The 13718-nt window shown below is 32.9% G+C and overlaps 1 protein-coding gene across 13 annotated transcripts in view; it reads right to left on the bottom strand.

Moving 5' to 3' along the window:
• Window positions 1–209: 209 nt before the first annotated feature.
• LOC137584427 (negative elongation factor A) overlaps window positions 210–13718 on the bottom strand; it is a 37052-nt gene continuing 23543 nt past the window's right edge. For 5 of the 13 annotated variants that reach the window (XM_068299806.1, XM_068299809.1, XM_068299807.1 and 2 more), the window contains exons 7-16: window positions 10980–11040; window positions 10371–10665; window positions 10182–10300; window positions 9945–10126; window positions 9713–9886; window positions 8285–8443; window positions 6202–6921; window positions 4212–4424; window positions 3830–3943; window positions 210–3249 (exon numbers count right to left, since the gene is read on the bottom strand). In XM_068299806.1, the coding sequence (XP_068155907.1) occupies window positions 2978–3249; window positions 3830–3943; window positions 4212–4424; window positions 6202–6921; window positions 8285–8443; window positions 9713–9886; window positions 9945–10126; window positions 10182–10300; window positions 10371–10665; window positions 10980–11040 (2309 nt within the window). In that variant the 3' untranslated portion in view covers window positions 210–2977. Of the gene's footprint in view, window positions 3944–4211; window positions 4425–6201; window positions 6922–8284; window positions 8444–9264; window positions 9653–9712; window positions 9887–9944; window positions 10127–10181; window positions 10301–10370; window positions 10666–10979; window positions 11041–13718 lie in introns of those variants that run through there. The other 8 variants (XM_068299811.1, XM_068299813.1, XM_068299812.1 and 5 more) reach the window with 8 other exon arrangements.

Raw genomic sequence — 13718 nt, 5'->3', positions numbered from 1 at the left:
TATTCCAATTATTATTAGCAAGTGTAAATAAAAAGTACCACGTACCATCTACGTTTAATCAGAGGGAAATCTTCCATAATATAAAATATATAAAAAGTCAACTCAAAAATTGCTTTTAAACTGATTTTCCATTTTTGTTTGGTGCTGAATTTTCTCTTTTCTCAAGTTTTCCCCATTTATTTTGTGCCCAAAAAGGGGGAATTAAACAATTGTATTATTAAAACGTTTATATGCATTTTTCATTTATTTGATTCGTACAATTGTTATAATCATTTTACCATCACTTGCTTTTGTTTATATGTTTCGGTTACTCTCTCAAGTACACATAATTCTATTATATCATTGTTATTTTTTGTTTGCTTTGTTGAAGGCTATTTGGTGTGCCTTTTGGTTTTGTTTTAATGTTTGTTTTTCGCTTTTCGACAATTCTAGAAAAAACAAACCATTTTTTATTCGAGTTCTTTAATTAATAATGATTTTATTGCCCTCTCTAAATGTGTGTGTAGTTTCTCTTTTAAAATGTCAGGCTTTTGTTAGGCGTGAGTATGGAAACAGAAATTGAAACTTGTATTTGTATATTTTGTATGAATTGTCTAAAAAGTGATTTCTGTCTTGCTTTGCTGCGGAGTTAGTTGATTTTTTTTTATATTTTATATATGTTTTTATGTTTGTATTTTGTTTTTTGGGTTTATCGAGCTTTGCAAAACAAGCTTTAAATCGGTATACATTTATCAAGTTTGTTCTTATGAAGATTCCATATTAAAGTTTGCCTAAAATTTGTTAATTAATTACGATAGTTTAAAACTAAAATGAGTTCTCAAGTGTAACTGGAGGAAATTTATGGTTTGTTGTGTGTTTCTTTTTCTTTAAGCTTTCTGTGAAGTTTGTAGAAGTTTGAGCACTGCTAACTGCCAAGACTGGCCAAAAAATCGATTCATCTTTTTTTTACACTTGTTTTAAGTGGAATGGGATGAAGGATGTAGGATTGAACCAATTTCAAACTAAACTCAATCTATTGTTGTTGTTTTCGCCGCCTCTTTTGAAAAATTCATATTAGTTCTTATATTTTTGGGTTTTAATCTTAAACGAATCGCTTTAAACTAATGAAATTTATTATACCCTTGTTTTTTTATTACTATATTTTAAATGTTGGGGCACTTGATTAATACAGATTTTCGAAAGGATTTTCGTTTAACAACTCATAAAACGAAACATATTCATAGTTACTTATATATAAAAAAACATTATTTACTGTTTTATGTTTGTAGTTTTTTTTTTTTTTCGTTTTTATTTCATTTTGTTTTGGGTTTTTTTTTTGTAATAAAAAATATATGCAAACAACAATTAAGCTCAATACTGAAGTTAGTTGCAAAAACTTATCGGTTTATATTAATATTTGAACTTCAGTTTTTGTTTTTTGTTTCTTTGATCTCTTTGTTTGGTTTTGTTATTTACTAGACATTACAAAGTTTAAATACAATATAGATAATTAACATTTAAGCTGTATACGAACCTAAACTTGTCTCTGGCAAATATATAATATATGAGATTGCAATGAGAATTTGTAGTTAATTAATCAACAGAATGATGACAAAGCTTTTACCCATGGGAAGCATACTTAAGATACGAATATATTGTCATATCTCGTATCGAATTATTCTTGTCGGACATACATATATAATATATGTATATACATACATATATACATACATATGTATCATCAGTTTATATATGTATAATTTACTATATATACTATGTATCTATAATAAATGTATGTCACAAACTAGTTAGTTTCACAGCTTCTCAAAGCAAATTTACTTAGTTTCTTTTTCAATATTTTTGTTTTATCTTTTTTCATCGTTTCTTTTTCGAATCGTTTTTATCATTATCAATTTTAGTATTTTCGCTTTTCTATATTACTTTTTGTTTTTAGTAAATACGATTATTGTGTGTGTGTGTGTGTGTGTGTGGTTGTGTCTGTGTTTTAACCATCATTGCCTTCTTTTGTTTGTATTAGCCAAAATTACTTAAAATATTATTAATATCATTTCTAGTTTTTTTATTTTTCTTCTCTTTTTTTTTTTTTTTTGTGTGTGCAAAATCTATATCAATTTGTTGACGGTTCAGCACTTTTAGCTTAGATCGATCACCTTTCGCATTACCCAAATATTAGTTTCTCAGTTTAATTTTTAGGTTTCTATACTTGCTTCTTTTTTTTTTTTTTTTGCTAATGAAAATTACAAAAAATCAAACTGAGTTGTTGTATATGGTTTCAAATCTATTTTCCTTTTTTTCTTTTTCTTCTGCATGGCTCAGTATTTTCTTGCTGTTGTTTTTGTTGGACGGGTCTCTGCGGTGATGTTGTCCCTTGATTTTTTGTTTTTTTGTTTGATGATTTTTCATGTTTGCAACGTATACAACATTTTTAATTTCCTCTTAAATTTTTCCGCTTTCTTTTCGTGTTTTTGTTTTGTTTTTGTTTGTTGTTAAGGAGAGGCAGTGAAAGTGTCTTACATAAATTTAATTTAAGGATAAGTTATATTATATGCTCGTGCAGGAAGGTGCGGTGAGACAACAGTTATTGACCTGAAAGTCTTTTAAATTAAGCCAAAAGGGTTTTACGTTTTCTTGGTCTCACAGTTGATGGTTATATAAAAGTGTTTAGTTGCTTTTTTTTCTCTAGATCTGAAGATCGAAGAGTGTAAAAATAGAAATTCAAAACACTTTTATGCCAGCAACTGTGAATTCAGATTCCACATACATATAAATGTATATATAAGCATATACTTAGATTCCTTTTAACAAGTAGGAATGTTTAGGCATAGCCAAAAATGGGACATATTTAGTTGTGTTTTTTTTTTCAGCTAAAGGTTATATGTTGGTATGTAAGAATGTTTTTGGATATTGCATATGTCATTTACGTATGTGTTTGTTTTGTTTTTTGGGTTAAACATTAGTTGGTATTATTAAAGATCTCTTAGACACTCTCCTCCTTGTTGGAGCTACCGCCCCAGAAACGATCGAAACGGTCACGAGCCTTCTCCAGCACAGATGCCGCATTGCTGGTCGTTGCCGTTGATGATGAGGTCGTTGGCGTGGCCTGATCCGGCGGCATTGATGTATCGCAGCGTACAGCTCCGCCAGGTGGCTGATGCTGAATCGGGGCGGCATGGGGTGTTAAGGTTTTGCCATAGGCAGCAGCCGCTGCTGCTGCTGCACTGCTTGTTGTTGGGCTACAGGACTTCCAGGCTATCATGGCGTGGTGATGATGTTGGCGAACGGGCGGGCAGTGGAAGTGGGGGGAAATAGTTTTGGAAATAGTGTTTTTGTTATGTTACGCTATTGTTGCTAGAGATGTTTTTTGGATGCATTTTGCACTTTGCGATTTCGTTTTTTGATTTCTTGGCTTAATACAGGAAAAAGACTTTTGCATTTTATTTATGCTTAAATTGAAATTGAATTGGCATTTGGCTGATGTTGGCGATTCTTTTTTTTTACGATATAATTTCGTTTTTTTTTTTTTTTTTTTGCTTTTTGAAGAAGTTTGGCTAACGATGATTTTGATATATTTGGTTTTTCGATTTGTTTTTTTTTTAGGTTTTTTGGGATGATGGTTTTTGTGTGTGTATTGGTGGTGGTAGTGAGTAGCGATACAGATACATACATATACAGGATACATAGGTATATTTAAATACGAGTTAATAATATAAATATTTGTAAAAGCGATTTGACGGTTTTTTTCGGTTTTTATGTTTTCTTGTTTGTTGACTTCATATTTTTGTTTTTTAGAATGGAAGTTGCGTTTATTGAAGCGTGCTTAAAGGCTTACCGTCCATTTTAGCCTGTTCGGTTAGTTGTGGCGGTGCCGATTGTGGTGGCGGTGGTGGCTTTTCCACCGGCGTTGACGCTTTTATCTCGCTCTGAGGTCGGCTGTAGCTCTCGCCTAGAATGAAAAGTGGCGACAATTAAAGTTTGTTGGAAAATTTCATTTTTAAATTCATATAGGCAATACAGCAAAGTCATGTTTCAACTTTTGATAACAAGAAGATGTCTTGTTAGAATCTTCAGGAGGAAGGACTCCTCTATGGTACCTTCTTCTTCTGAATTGCTTCTGTTGGATAAAAGTTCACTGTAAATTTCCAAGAATTTGCTGTATTCCCCTTCTCTAGCTTCGATACATGAACAATTTCTTTCTTCGGGTCATTTCTCACCCTCTTTGACATTTTGCGTGACCGTAAATGTCTTGCCAGTGTCCAAGGGCACCGTCCAGTTAACTGGATCGGGTGAGCGCATTATAATCTGCTCTGGCGACTTAACCCTTGTGGGCTCTGGTGGCGATTTCACCAACGGCTCTTCGGGTATCTCTGGCTGTGGACTGCAGCTAGAAATGGAAATTGCTGTCTCACGGCCATCTTCGCCTTCGTCTGTTAATTTTATAAAAATATTTAAAAGAAATGTTAAATTTTTCGGCATTGTTTGGGTATAATATCATCAATTTCATTATATCATCATATAGAATTTGTTGATTATAGGCGCATTATATGTTTTTGAATTATAATTCAATAGTTTATGCTGATTGTTTTGTTGTTCTCTTTCTTCTTTTGCTGTGGTTCTTTTCTTTTTCGTTCCTTTTTTGTTTAAGCAAACTTTGTGATTTGAGTTTTGATTGGTTAGTAGTTGTTAACAGAAGAATTGAAAATCAAATTATTTTGATATATAACACAGTTTTCCATTTCAACTAAAAATAAAATAAACTTAAAAAAGAAAACATAAAAACTTAAGCTTTGTATTAAGCATAAAGCTTAGAAACGCAACATAATTGTTAGTAAAAGAAAATAATAAAAATTATTTCAAATCGATGATTATATTTCTTTTAGTTTGGATTTCCATATTGTTTTGTTTTGTTCTTTCGTTTTTTTTTTTTTTATTATATTTATAAAGCGCACAACATTTGAAAACAAACAACATGCGAAACATTCAAAAATAGACATTGACCATTAAGCGACAGAGAAAATTGCAATCAATTAAAAGAAAATTTGTTTCGGGTTGGGGAAAATAGTTTGTAGTTTTTGTCTTTGGCAAAAGCATGTGTGATTAGTGTATTATGTTGAGATATTTGTCTACCAATTGAATGAGGTGCAATACCCCATTAGTTAGTACCCTTAGTTAGCCCTCTATACCCATATTTATTTCAAACCCTTTAGTGTTGGAACTTAGTTAGTGATAAGTGTGTGTTTTTGAGTATAATATGTTGTAGTATTGTTTTTGTTCTTTTAAATCCTGTAAGAAGGACACACAAAACATAGATAGATTAAGTTAACAAATCGCCTAAGGCATCTACATATACAAAAGTTTTAGCAACAAACTAAAATAGAGAGAGATAGAGAGAGGCACAGAAGGGTACAGTGGGGACACATAGAGGTAAAACTACAAATGATATGTGAGACGCATATGAAAACGATATTATTCGATTACAACACGTTCTCTTTGATTACGCACACGGCTGCAAAAAATATACAATAACAATTACAAAACATTTACATTGACAACAACAACTAACATTTAAAGTACGCTTTGTTTTCATTTAATTTTGTTTATAAAGTTTGGAAAATATATATTTTTTGATTTTTCGCTCATAATTTTTGGTTTGGGGTAGACAAATTGTGGCCAAAAGTGGAACAACGCAGTGTACTAGATATTTTCTAAGACATCAATTCTATATTTGCTATAACTACTAAAAAATTTATACAAATTATTCCAATTCTCTAAGCTAATACACAATGAATTCTTCCACTTGGCTGAGAGTAATTCAAAAGTAAAATCAAACACAAATCTTTATGCCCAATCAATTCATTTGCCAATCATTTGAAAATCATAACTGAAATGCTTCAAAGAATTTTCACTGTCATTTTGTGTGTGTGTGTAGGTGTGTGGTTGTGTGTATACAGAAAACGTTATTTGCCATGGTGTAAAACAATCAATTAGTTATATAGATTTATTGGTTTTTGTTTTTACAAAATGTTGCAACACAAACAATTCGCGCATCAGATTTGACATTTTTACAGCATTTCCGTTTAAACATGTAGAGATTCTTTTTTTGTTTTGTGGGTTTTTAAATATTTTTAAATACTTTTTAATAGTTTTGCGTTTTTTTGTTTTTTTTTTTTTTTTGGTCAAGTTTTGCGGACAAACTTTACTCACTTTCAGCCAATTTCTTATCCTGACCTGGTACTGTTAGCCGTTTGATGTTGATGGTGTCAGGTCTGATGGGATACGGATTCGGATTCGGATTCGGAGTTGATGTTGCTTGCTTTGAAGGTGTTGCAGTTGCTGTTGTTGTTGATGTTGCTGGCGTATCAGCTGTTGTTGTTCTTGGGGTTGCTGTTACGTCAGCAACATTGGTTGGTTGCGACTCCTCTTGTTGTTGTTGTTGCTTTTGTTGTTGTAGTTGTTGTTGCTTTTGTTTATTTTGTTGATGCTTTGCACTAGTTGCAACACTACCGCTACCAGCACCAACTTGACTACCAAGGCCAATGCAACTAATATTCGATCTATCTTTATCTTTCTTACGCAATTGTTGCTGTTGCTGTTGCTGCTGCTGCTGCTGCTGTTTCTGTTGCTGTGGTTGCCTTGCCGATGATGATGGTGATGATGATGAAGCCAATTTTGTATTTTTACTATTTCCTGTACTTTTGAAGCCCTTGTTCAATAGTGATGTTTGTGATTGATTAGCATGAGATTGATTAGCATTTGATGTTGATTTGTTTGCTGCTGACAAAGTTGTCGCTGCTGCTGCTGCGGCTGTTGCTGCTTGTCGGGCTGCCGTTGCATTGGTTGCTGGCGGCGCAGAGGCTACTCTACCATTTGGCGGTGGTAGGGAACTACTATTAATACGGGTTGGGAATGTTGTGGATAGGGTGGCTATAAAAACGTAAGCAGTTTTCGATTTTTGGATATTTTTGGTTTTTGTTTTCATTTTTCATTGGCACAAAAAAAAATATATATATATATTTTTCTTAAATCAATATTCTGTTATCCTCTTCTTCATTAAACGCAATAAAGCAAAAGCGAAATAATAAGCAAGAAATAGATCAAATTCCAAAATGAATAAAAGGAAAAAAGTGAAAAACTCAAATGCAGTTTTGTTAGTAAGCTTATTAATTAATTAACTCTGATACCTCTTGATGGTTTAAGTCTACTACAAGTAAACAAACAAGTGAAAATAAAGTGAGTTAGTTAACGAAAGGTAAAAGAAACAAAACCATAAAACAAAATGTTCACATTGTTGGCTAAACAAAACCTGAAACCCTAAATCGATTCAATTTAACCCAAATAGTTTCAATTACTAACGTTTTGTTATCCTGTAAGCACTTAATTATTTTAAAATCATATGAATAATATATATTTTATACATAGGAAAATGGAGAGAGACTTTATTATAAGTGGTAGAAGCCAACAATGAAACACACTTACATATTTATTAATTGTTTAAATAATAAAATCATGAACTAACACAACACACAACTTATTGTTTCTTACAGTTTGTTAGTTTGTTATTTGCTTTGGTTTTTGGTTCTTACAATTAGGGGTTTTAGTTAGTTAGTTATGTTAGTTTTTATTAGTCGAAGTTTAAGTATTTTTTTTTATTTTTTGGTTTGTTTTTTATCACTCAACATGCTAAACTATATAATGTTTTAGTTTGTTAATTTGAAAGACCAATCAAACGCTTCATTACAAAAAACATGAAAGAAAAAACAAAAAGTGTGTAAAAACTAAATGAATGAAATTAAATTATATATGAGAGAACTGCATGACCAGAGACTAAACTAACAATAATTTTAGTTCTTTAAGTAAACTAGAGTTTGATTTGTTAGACACTTAACTAATTTTGTTAGTATGTCAGTTGAAGTATTATTTGATACAAGACTTTTTATTTTATGGTGTAGACTAACAAACAAAAACCAAAACAAAAGATTCAACTAAATTTAATTCAGAATATTGCAAACAATATCAAAATTAAATATAAACGAATATAATTGAGAACTTTCTCGAACCAAGAATCGAATCAAACACAATGACGTATGCAAACTAGGATTAAATTAATAGATAGAGAGAGAAATAAAGACAGAAACTAGACAATGCCCAAGAGCTAAGCATTGCTTCATTCCCTTGATTTTCCCCAATGGATTTTTATATGTGTGTTTTTTTTCATTTTTTTTTTCGGGTGGGCGGGGGATATGGGGTGGAGGGAAAAGGAAAGTTGCGCAAAATTTGAGTTACTTACATGGGCGTGCCTTACGTTCATTTCCGGCCAATGTCGCTGAGGGATGAGCGGTTGATGTTGGTGTCTTTTTGCGGCCAGTGGGCGCCTGACTGGCCGAGCGCAATGGACGCTTGGGTGATTCATTCTCAGCAACGCCCGGACCCACAGATTGTGAGCGTACTAATTTATTTATTTATTTTTTCGATTTGTCGAATGAAGAGATGTGTTTTGTTTTCGGTTGTTTTGGCGATTTTTTATATATTTTTTTTTGTTTAATCATTGGTTTTTTTTTTATTCATATTGGTTGGTGGTGGTGGCGGTTTGTTTGATTGATGATAAAAGTACGAGGTTGTATGTTTTAATTTAAGATTCGCATATTGCAAGGAATTTAGTTTTGGTTTGGTTTGATTTTGTGGATGGGTGAGATTAAAATAGTTGTTAACTCTACTAACTAAGTAAGTGTGTGTTTTGGTGAAGTCAAACTCTAGGCAAGACATGTCACTACAAAAATTATATCATTGCTGTAAGTAAACCATTCTAATTCCTTTCTAATTTTGATGGCCCTAAAATGATTTTTAGCTTATATGTACATATTAAGTCCGTTTAAATATAAGATTATCATGTCCTTAGCATTCTCAGGCTAACTATTTTTTATTTCTAAAAACGTTCTAATTTCTAACAAGTTATTTTCAATGTTGTTAAGATGATAATCCTTTATTGGCCAAGACAAGACCTCGTTATCAATATTAATTTACAAATTAAACCTCTTACTTTTCATGTTAAACTTAACAAACAAACCTCAACTTACTAATTGAAAGTTGTTTAATTGAATTGACCCACATAACATATGTATTTATGTACATGTATTACACATAACTAAAATGATTAATGATTCTATTATATATACAGAAGAGATAATTATGATTCAGTGATGAAAACTGAAACCTTACATGAACACCTGAGCATTTCTCATGAGTTATTTAACAAAAATTGAACCTCGAATTAAAATTTTTTAGCCAAACTACATAGTAGATATTTAGTAATAGTTGAGGTGCACACATAATCTCATAGACCAACAATTTTTTCAGTGCACTTCAAAGAGAGAGGGGGGCAAAGTTGTACATACATTTAAACTTTATAAGACCCGCGTAAAATAGTTATGCAAATTAAATAATATTAAGCCGGGTTTTTTTCTCAGCAAAGTATTTGAAAATAAAATCATACAAAATCAATAGTATACTTAATTTTTGTTTGTTTGTTTTTTGGGGTTTTCCTGTGATTTCTTTTCGTTTTTGTTGTGTGTGGCTTGAGTTCCTATTGAAAGTGCTTTTAGAGTGTGTGGGTGTGTGTATGTGCTTTGCAGCATATAATTGCTAGTTTGCTATTTAGCTATTGGTTAACTGGGAGTTATAGGTATCATTTGGTGTGAAATGTAAGTTAATTACTTACTTTTGAGAACCTTCTTGGGGCTACCCTTCTGGGGACTGCCCTTTTGTGGCGAGCCATGGCGAGAGAGTGCCGTTTTCTTGGGACTGCCACGTTGAGATTCGGATTCACGTTTGGTTATAGCTGGCATAAGCTTCTCCCGCGTGGGTGAGGGCAACAAGGCGCCCTCTTCCACATCTGTTTTGGTGATGTTTACTTGGTTCAGCACACATTTATTGAGAATCTCAGTACTTACCCGGACCTGTGGTGCGTTCCAGGTGATGGCGTATATTGCTAAAACGTGCTGGCAGTGCTGAAATCTCATCTTTATTATCAATCATAAAGGCTTGACCAGGAACTCGTGGCTTTTGTGGTTGCTTTTGCAGCGGTATGGATTTCTTATTATTCTCCTGATCCTTTTCCTCTTTTGTAATGGGTCTAAATAAAGATTGAAATCAGATTGCATTTAATAAAGCATTTGAATATGTTTTACCTATGCACAGTCGACGCTAAGGATAAAGCCGAAAGCGAACTGCGCTTTGAAACCTGATCCCACAAATCCTTTTGCTTCTTATACAAATCTGGATCGATTTCTATGCCCCAGCCGCGACACTGAAATGGTAAGCATAGTTCAAGCAGAATAAAAATACAGCAGATTAAAATGAAAATCATCGCTTATTACCTTGTATTCACCGGCTTTTTTGCGCAGTTCAACCATCTCCTTGAACCACAAATCCAAATTCGGTTTCGATTGGGGTGGTGCTGTGCCATTCATGACCACCACTTGGCCAGCATCCGCCGACGGCTGCTGCTGTCTATTGTCCACCTCATCCTTGGCAGTGGCAGCTGCAGCAGCAGCAGCCACATCAGCAAATCCAAAGTTCTCCTTCTTTGTTATAAAGTGATTCAGACGCTCCTGATCAATTGTCTGCGAGAACGGACGTGAGGCAATCTTGCGCTCCACAATGGTGACTTGTCTACAACAAACACATGACGATTTTTAGAAAATTTTACACTTGAGCATTGAAGGGTTGGACAGATGTGCAAAATGTTGCAACATGCTTGTGGATTAATGGGTGGGTAGGTGGTTGAGTGGTGGTTTCTAATACAAAATGATGGCTGGCTGTACTGTAAGAGTTGGTTAGCTAGGTTTATTTTGGTATTTTTTAAGATGAAAGGATATCACTGAATGACATGACATAAAGCACAAATGGTTAAAAAGAATTTTTAGATACATAGATAATTTCAAAAAATAGATAAATAGATGATATATATTTCATTTTGTTCATACTTTTCGTGTGTTTTTCTATCATCCGTGTCGCTAACCAAAGGTTCCAACTCATGTAGAGTAGCTGAAAGCACATAGATGGAAAATTTAATGCCACATTTCAAATAAAATCGATCATATCAAATGTAAATTTATAAACCATTTTTGTTTTTTTTTTTTTCTTTCTCATTGAAATTGAATTTACACTTAAGGAAAATATACGAAAAAAAATTTTATTAAAAAATGCTTAAAAGTCGCAAATGAACGAAAATAAGTTAAAAATATCAAAGAAGTTAAATTCGGCTATGCCGAAGTTTATATACCCTTGCAGTCCTTGACAATAATAATTTCACATGTTCAAAATTTCTTTTCTGCAACTCAATTCATTAATATACAAACAAAACAATTTTACTCTTCATACTATGTACAATTTGTTCTTCTTCTTCCCTCATTCCCTAAGCAAAGCAACGCACGCATACACATACAGTTTATGTAGCGTTGCGTCTGTGTGTGTATGCATGTGCTCTGTTAACAGATGGTGACGTAGTAGGCAGCAAGCAGAGCTGCCGGCAGCGATTGAACCGATTTATATAGACTGTAACTTGTGTTCTATTTATCCGATCAGGGTCAAATTTTGGGATCTGAGATTTTATATCAAATTCTATTATATTGGTAAATTTCATGGGGATACTCCAATTTTTGCAAAAATTTTTGTTCCAGAGCTATATGATATAGTAGTCCGATCCCAAAGATTTTCATACTTTATCTCACCCGGGTAAAAAAAAAGCTCCCAAAAAAAATTTCATCCCGATAGCTCTTAAGATGGCTGAGTAAAACGCGTACGCACCGACGGACAGACGGACAGACGGACAGACGGACAGACGGACAGACGGACAGACGGACAGACGGACAGACGGACATGGCTATATCGACTTAGCTTCTCATGCTGATCAAGAATATATATACTTTATGGGGTCGGAAACGTCTCCTTCTGTGCGTTACAAACATCTGACCAATTTTATAATACCCTCTGCAAGGGTATAATGAAAATGGAAAATGAAAATATACATTGGCAAAGTGTTTTCAATTACGCTAAATTCTGAAACTAAATGAAAAGTTGTAAGATCAAAGTGAATTCTCTTTATACAGCAAATAAATGAGCCGAAAGCTGAGCTGGGTGTGGGGGTGGTGGTGGTTTTTGTGGACATTTGTTGTTGTAGTTGGTTAGTGATGGGTTAGTAGGTGAGAGAGAGAGAGAGACGGGGTGGATAATGGATAACCAAGTCCATAACTAAAAACTCAATATAAGATAGAGAAAATCTAAGTTGGATTTTGTATGTAATTTGTGGTTGGCATTGAGTTTGAAGTGAGATTTTTGAAACCAAAATGGTCAGAGCTACAAAAACATTGCCTACTTTTTGGGGCTGCTTCTCAATAAATCTTAGCAATTCGTAAATTTACTTTGATAATCATACAAAAAGTCTACGAATTTTGATCAGCTTATGTTTTTGTAGCCCTGAAATTAAGAGGAAATGTTGTTCTGGTTGAAGCGTGTTTGGCATAAATGTCAGTAAGAATTTTTTCTTGGTTTTGGGGGAGGATCTAGTAATTTTGTCAATTTTGTTTTGAAATATAGAACGAAATTCAAACCAATTTATGTATTTCTTTACATAGAGAAATATTATGTAGGTATGTATATAAAGTTAAAAGTTGAGAGCAGCGTTTTTTTTTATTGATTGATATTCATCAGGCTCATAAATCTGAATCTGTTGAATACCCTCAATGCAATCATAAGTGTTTTTTCCTGCTATAAGCACTACGTTCAATTAGGTTCATCAGGCTATATAATATCTCTAAAAAGCTCTCCAAGCTCAAGGCGATGCTTAGGGATATGAGGCAAGATTGTAAGCATTGCGTTTGAAAGCCGTTTTTACTATTGTATAGATATATGTATATATAGAGAGGTATTATTTTGATTTTTGTTTCTTGGGTTTTATATTTTAGATGCACAACACATTGAATATAATTCTTAAGAATGCCTTACCTAGTTCATTTGTGGCTAAGCTTCAAAAGATAATTTAGAAAATTTTCAAATTTTATAAATATTTTAAAATAACGAACTGACATTGATGGTATAGTTATCGGTATAATCTTAGCAAATTACACTGTGCAACAAATATTGTATCGACAGGACCTTTTCGCATGAGACTAATGCCAAATGAATGAGTTTTAGCTTCTTTGTTTAGGTTCTCAATGTAATCAATAGCGGATCGACGAAAATTTCCATTAATTCTTCAACCAAAACTCAAATTTTACTTCTAAACCAAAGCAAATTTCGATATCTATAAACGATTTTCTCTTCAAAATATACGGATTTGCCATCTTTCCTATTTCAATAGAACTGTCCTATATCAAAATTGTAACCTAGATTTAATTGAATTTCTAAAAAATAGCTCTCAAATTTTTATGGTTTTTCGTTAAAGTTTTCAAAGATTGTCAAGTTTTTTCATTATTTCAGTTTTGTTTTATTTTGCTATAATAAATTAAACATCTGTATATACTCAACCGATATCAAGTACTCAAATTGTTAACAACAATTGACCTCATCCACTTCAATTTGATGTCAGTCTTATGTCTTATAAATAATCTGTTGCACAATGTTTCAATGAGACTGTTTTCGAGTATGTTTTGAGAGATCATGGAAATGTTGATTTATGTGATTAATGAATGAGACTAATTCCATTTGTTTTTGAACTTTTCACA

This window comes from Drosophila tropicalis, unplaced genomic scaffold (assembly GCF_018151085.1).
Source record: "Drosophila tropicalis isolate 14030-0801.00 unplaced genomic scaffold, ASM1815108v1 contig_878, whole genome shotgun sequence".
NCBI lineage: Eukaryota > Metazoa > Arthropoda > Insecta > Diptera > Drosophilidae > Drosophila > Drosophila tropicalis.
This window is presented reverse-complemented; position numbering and strand designations above follow the sequence as displayed.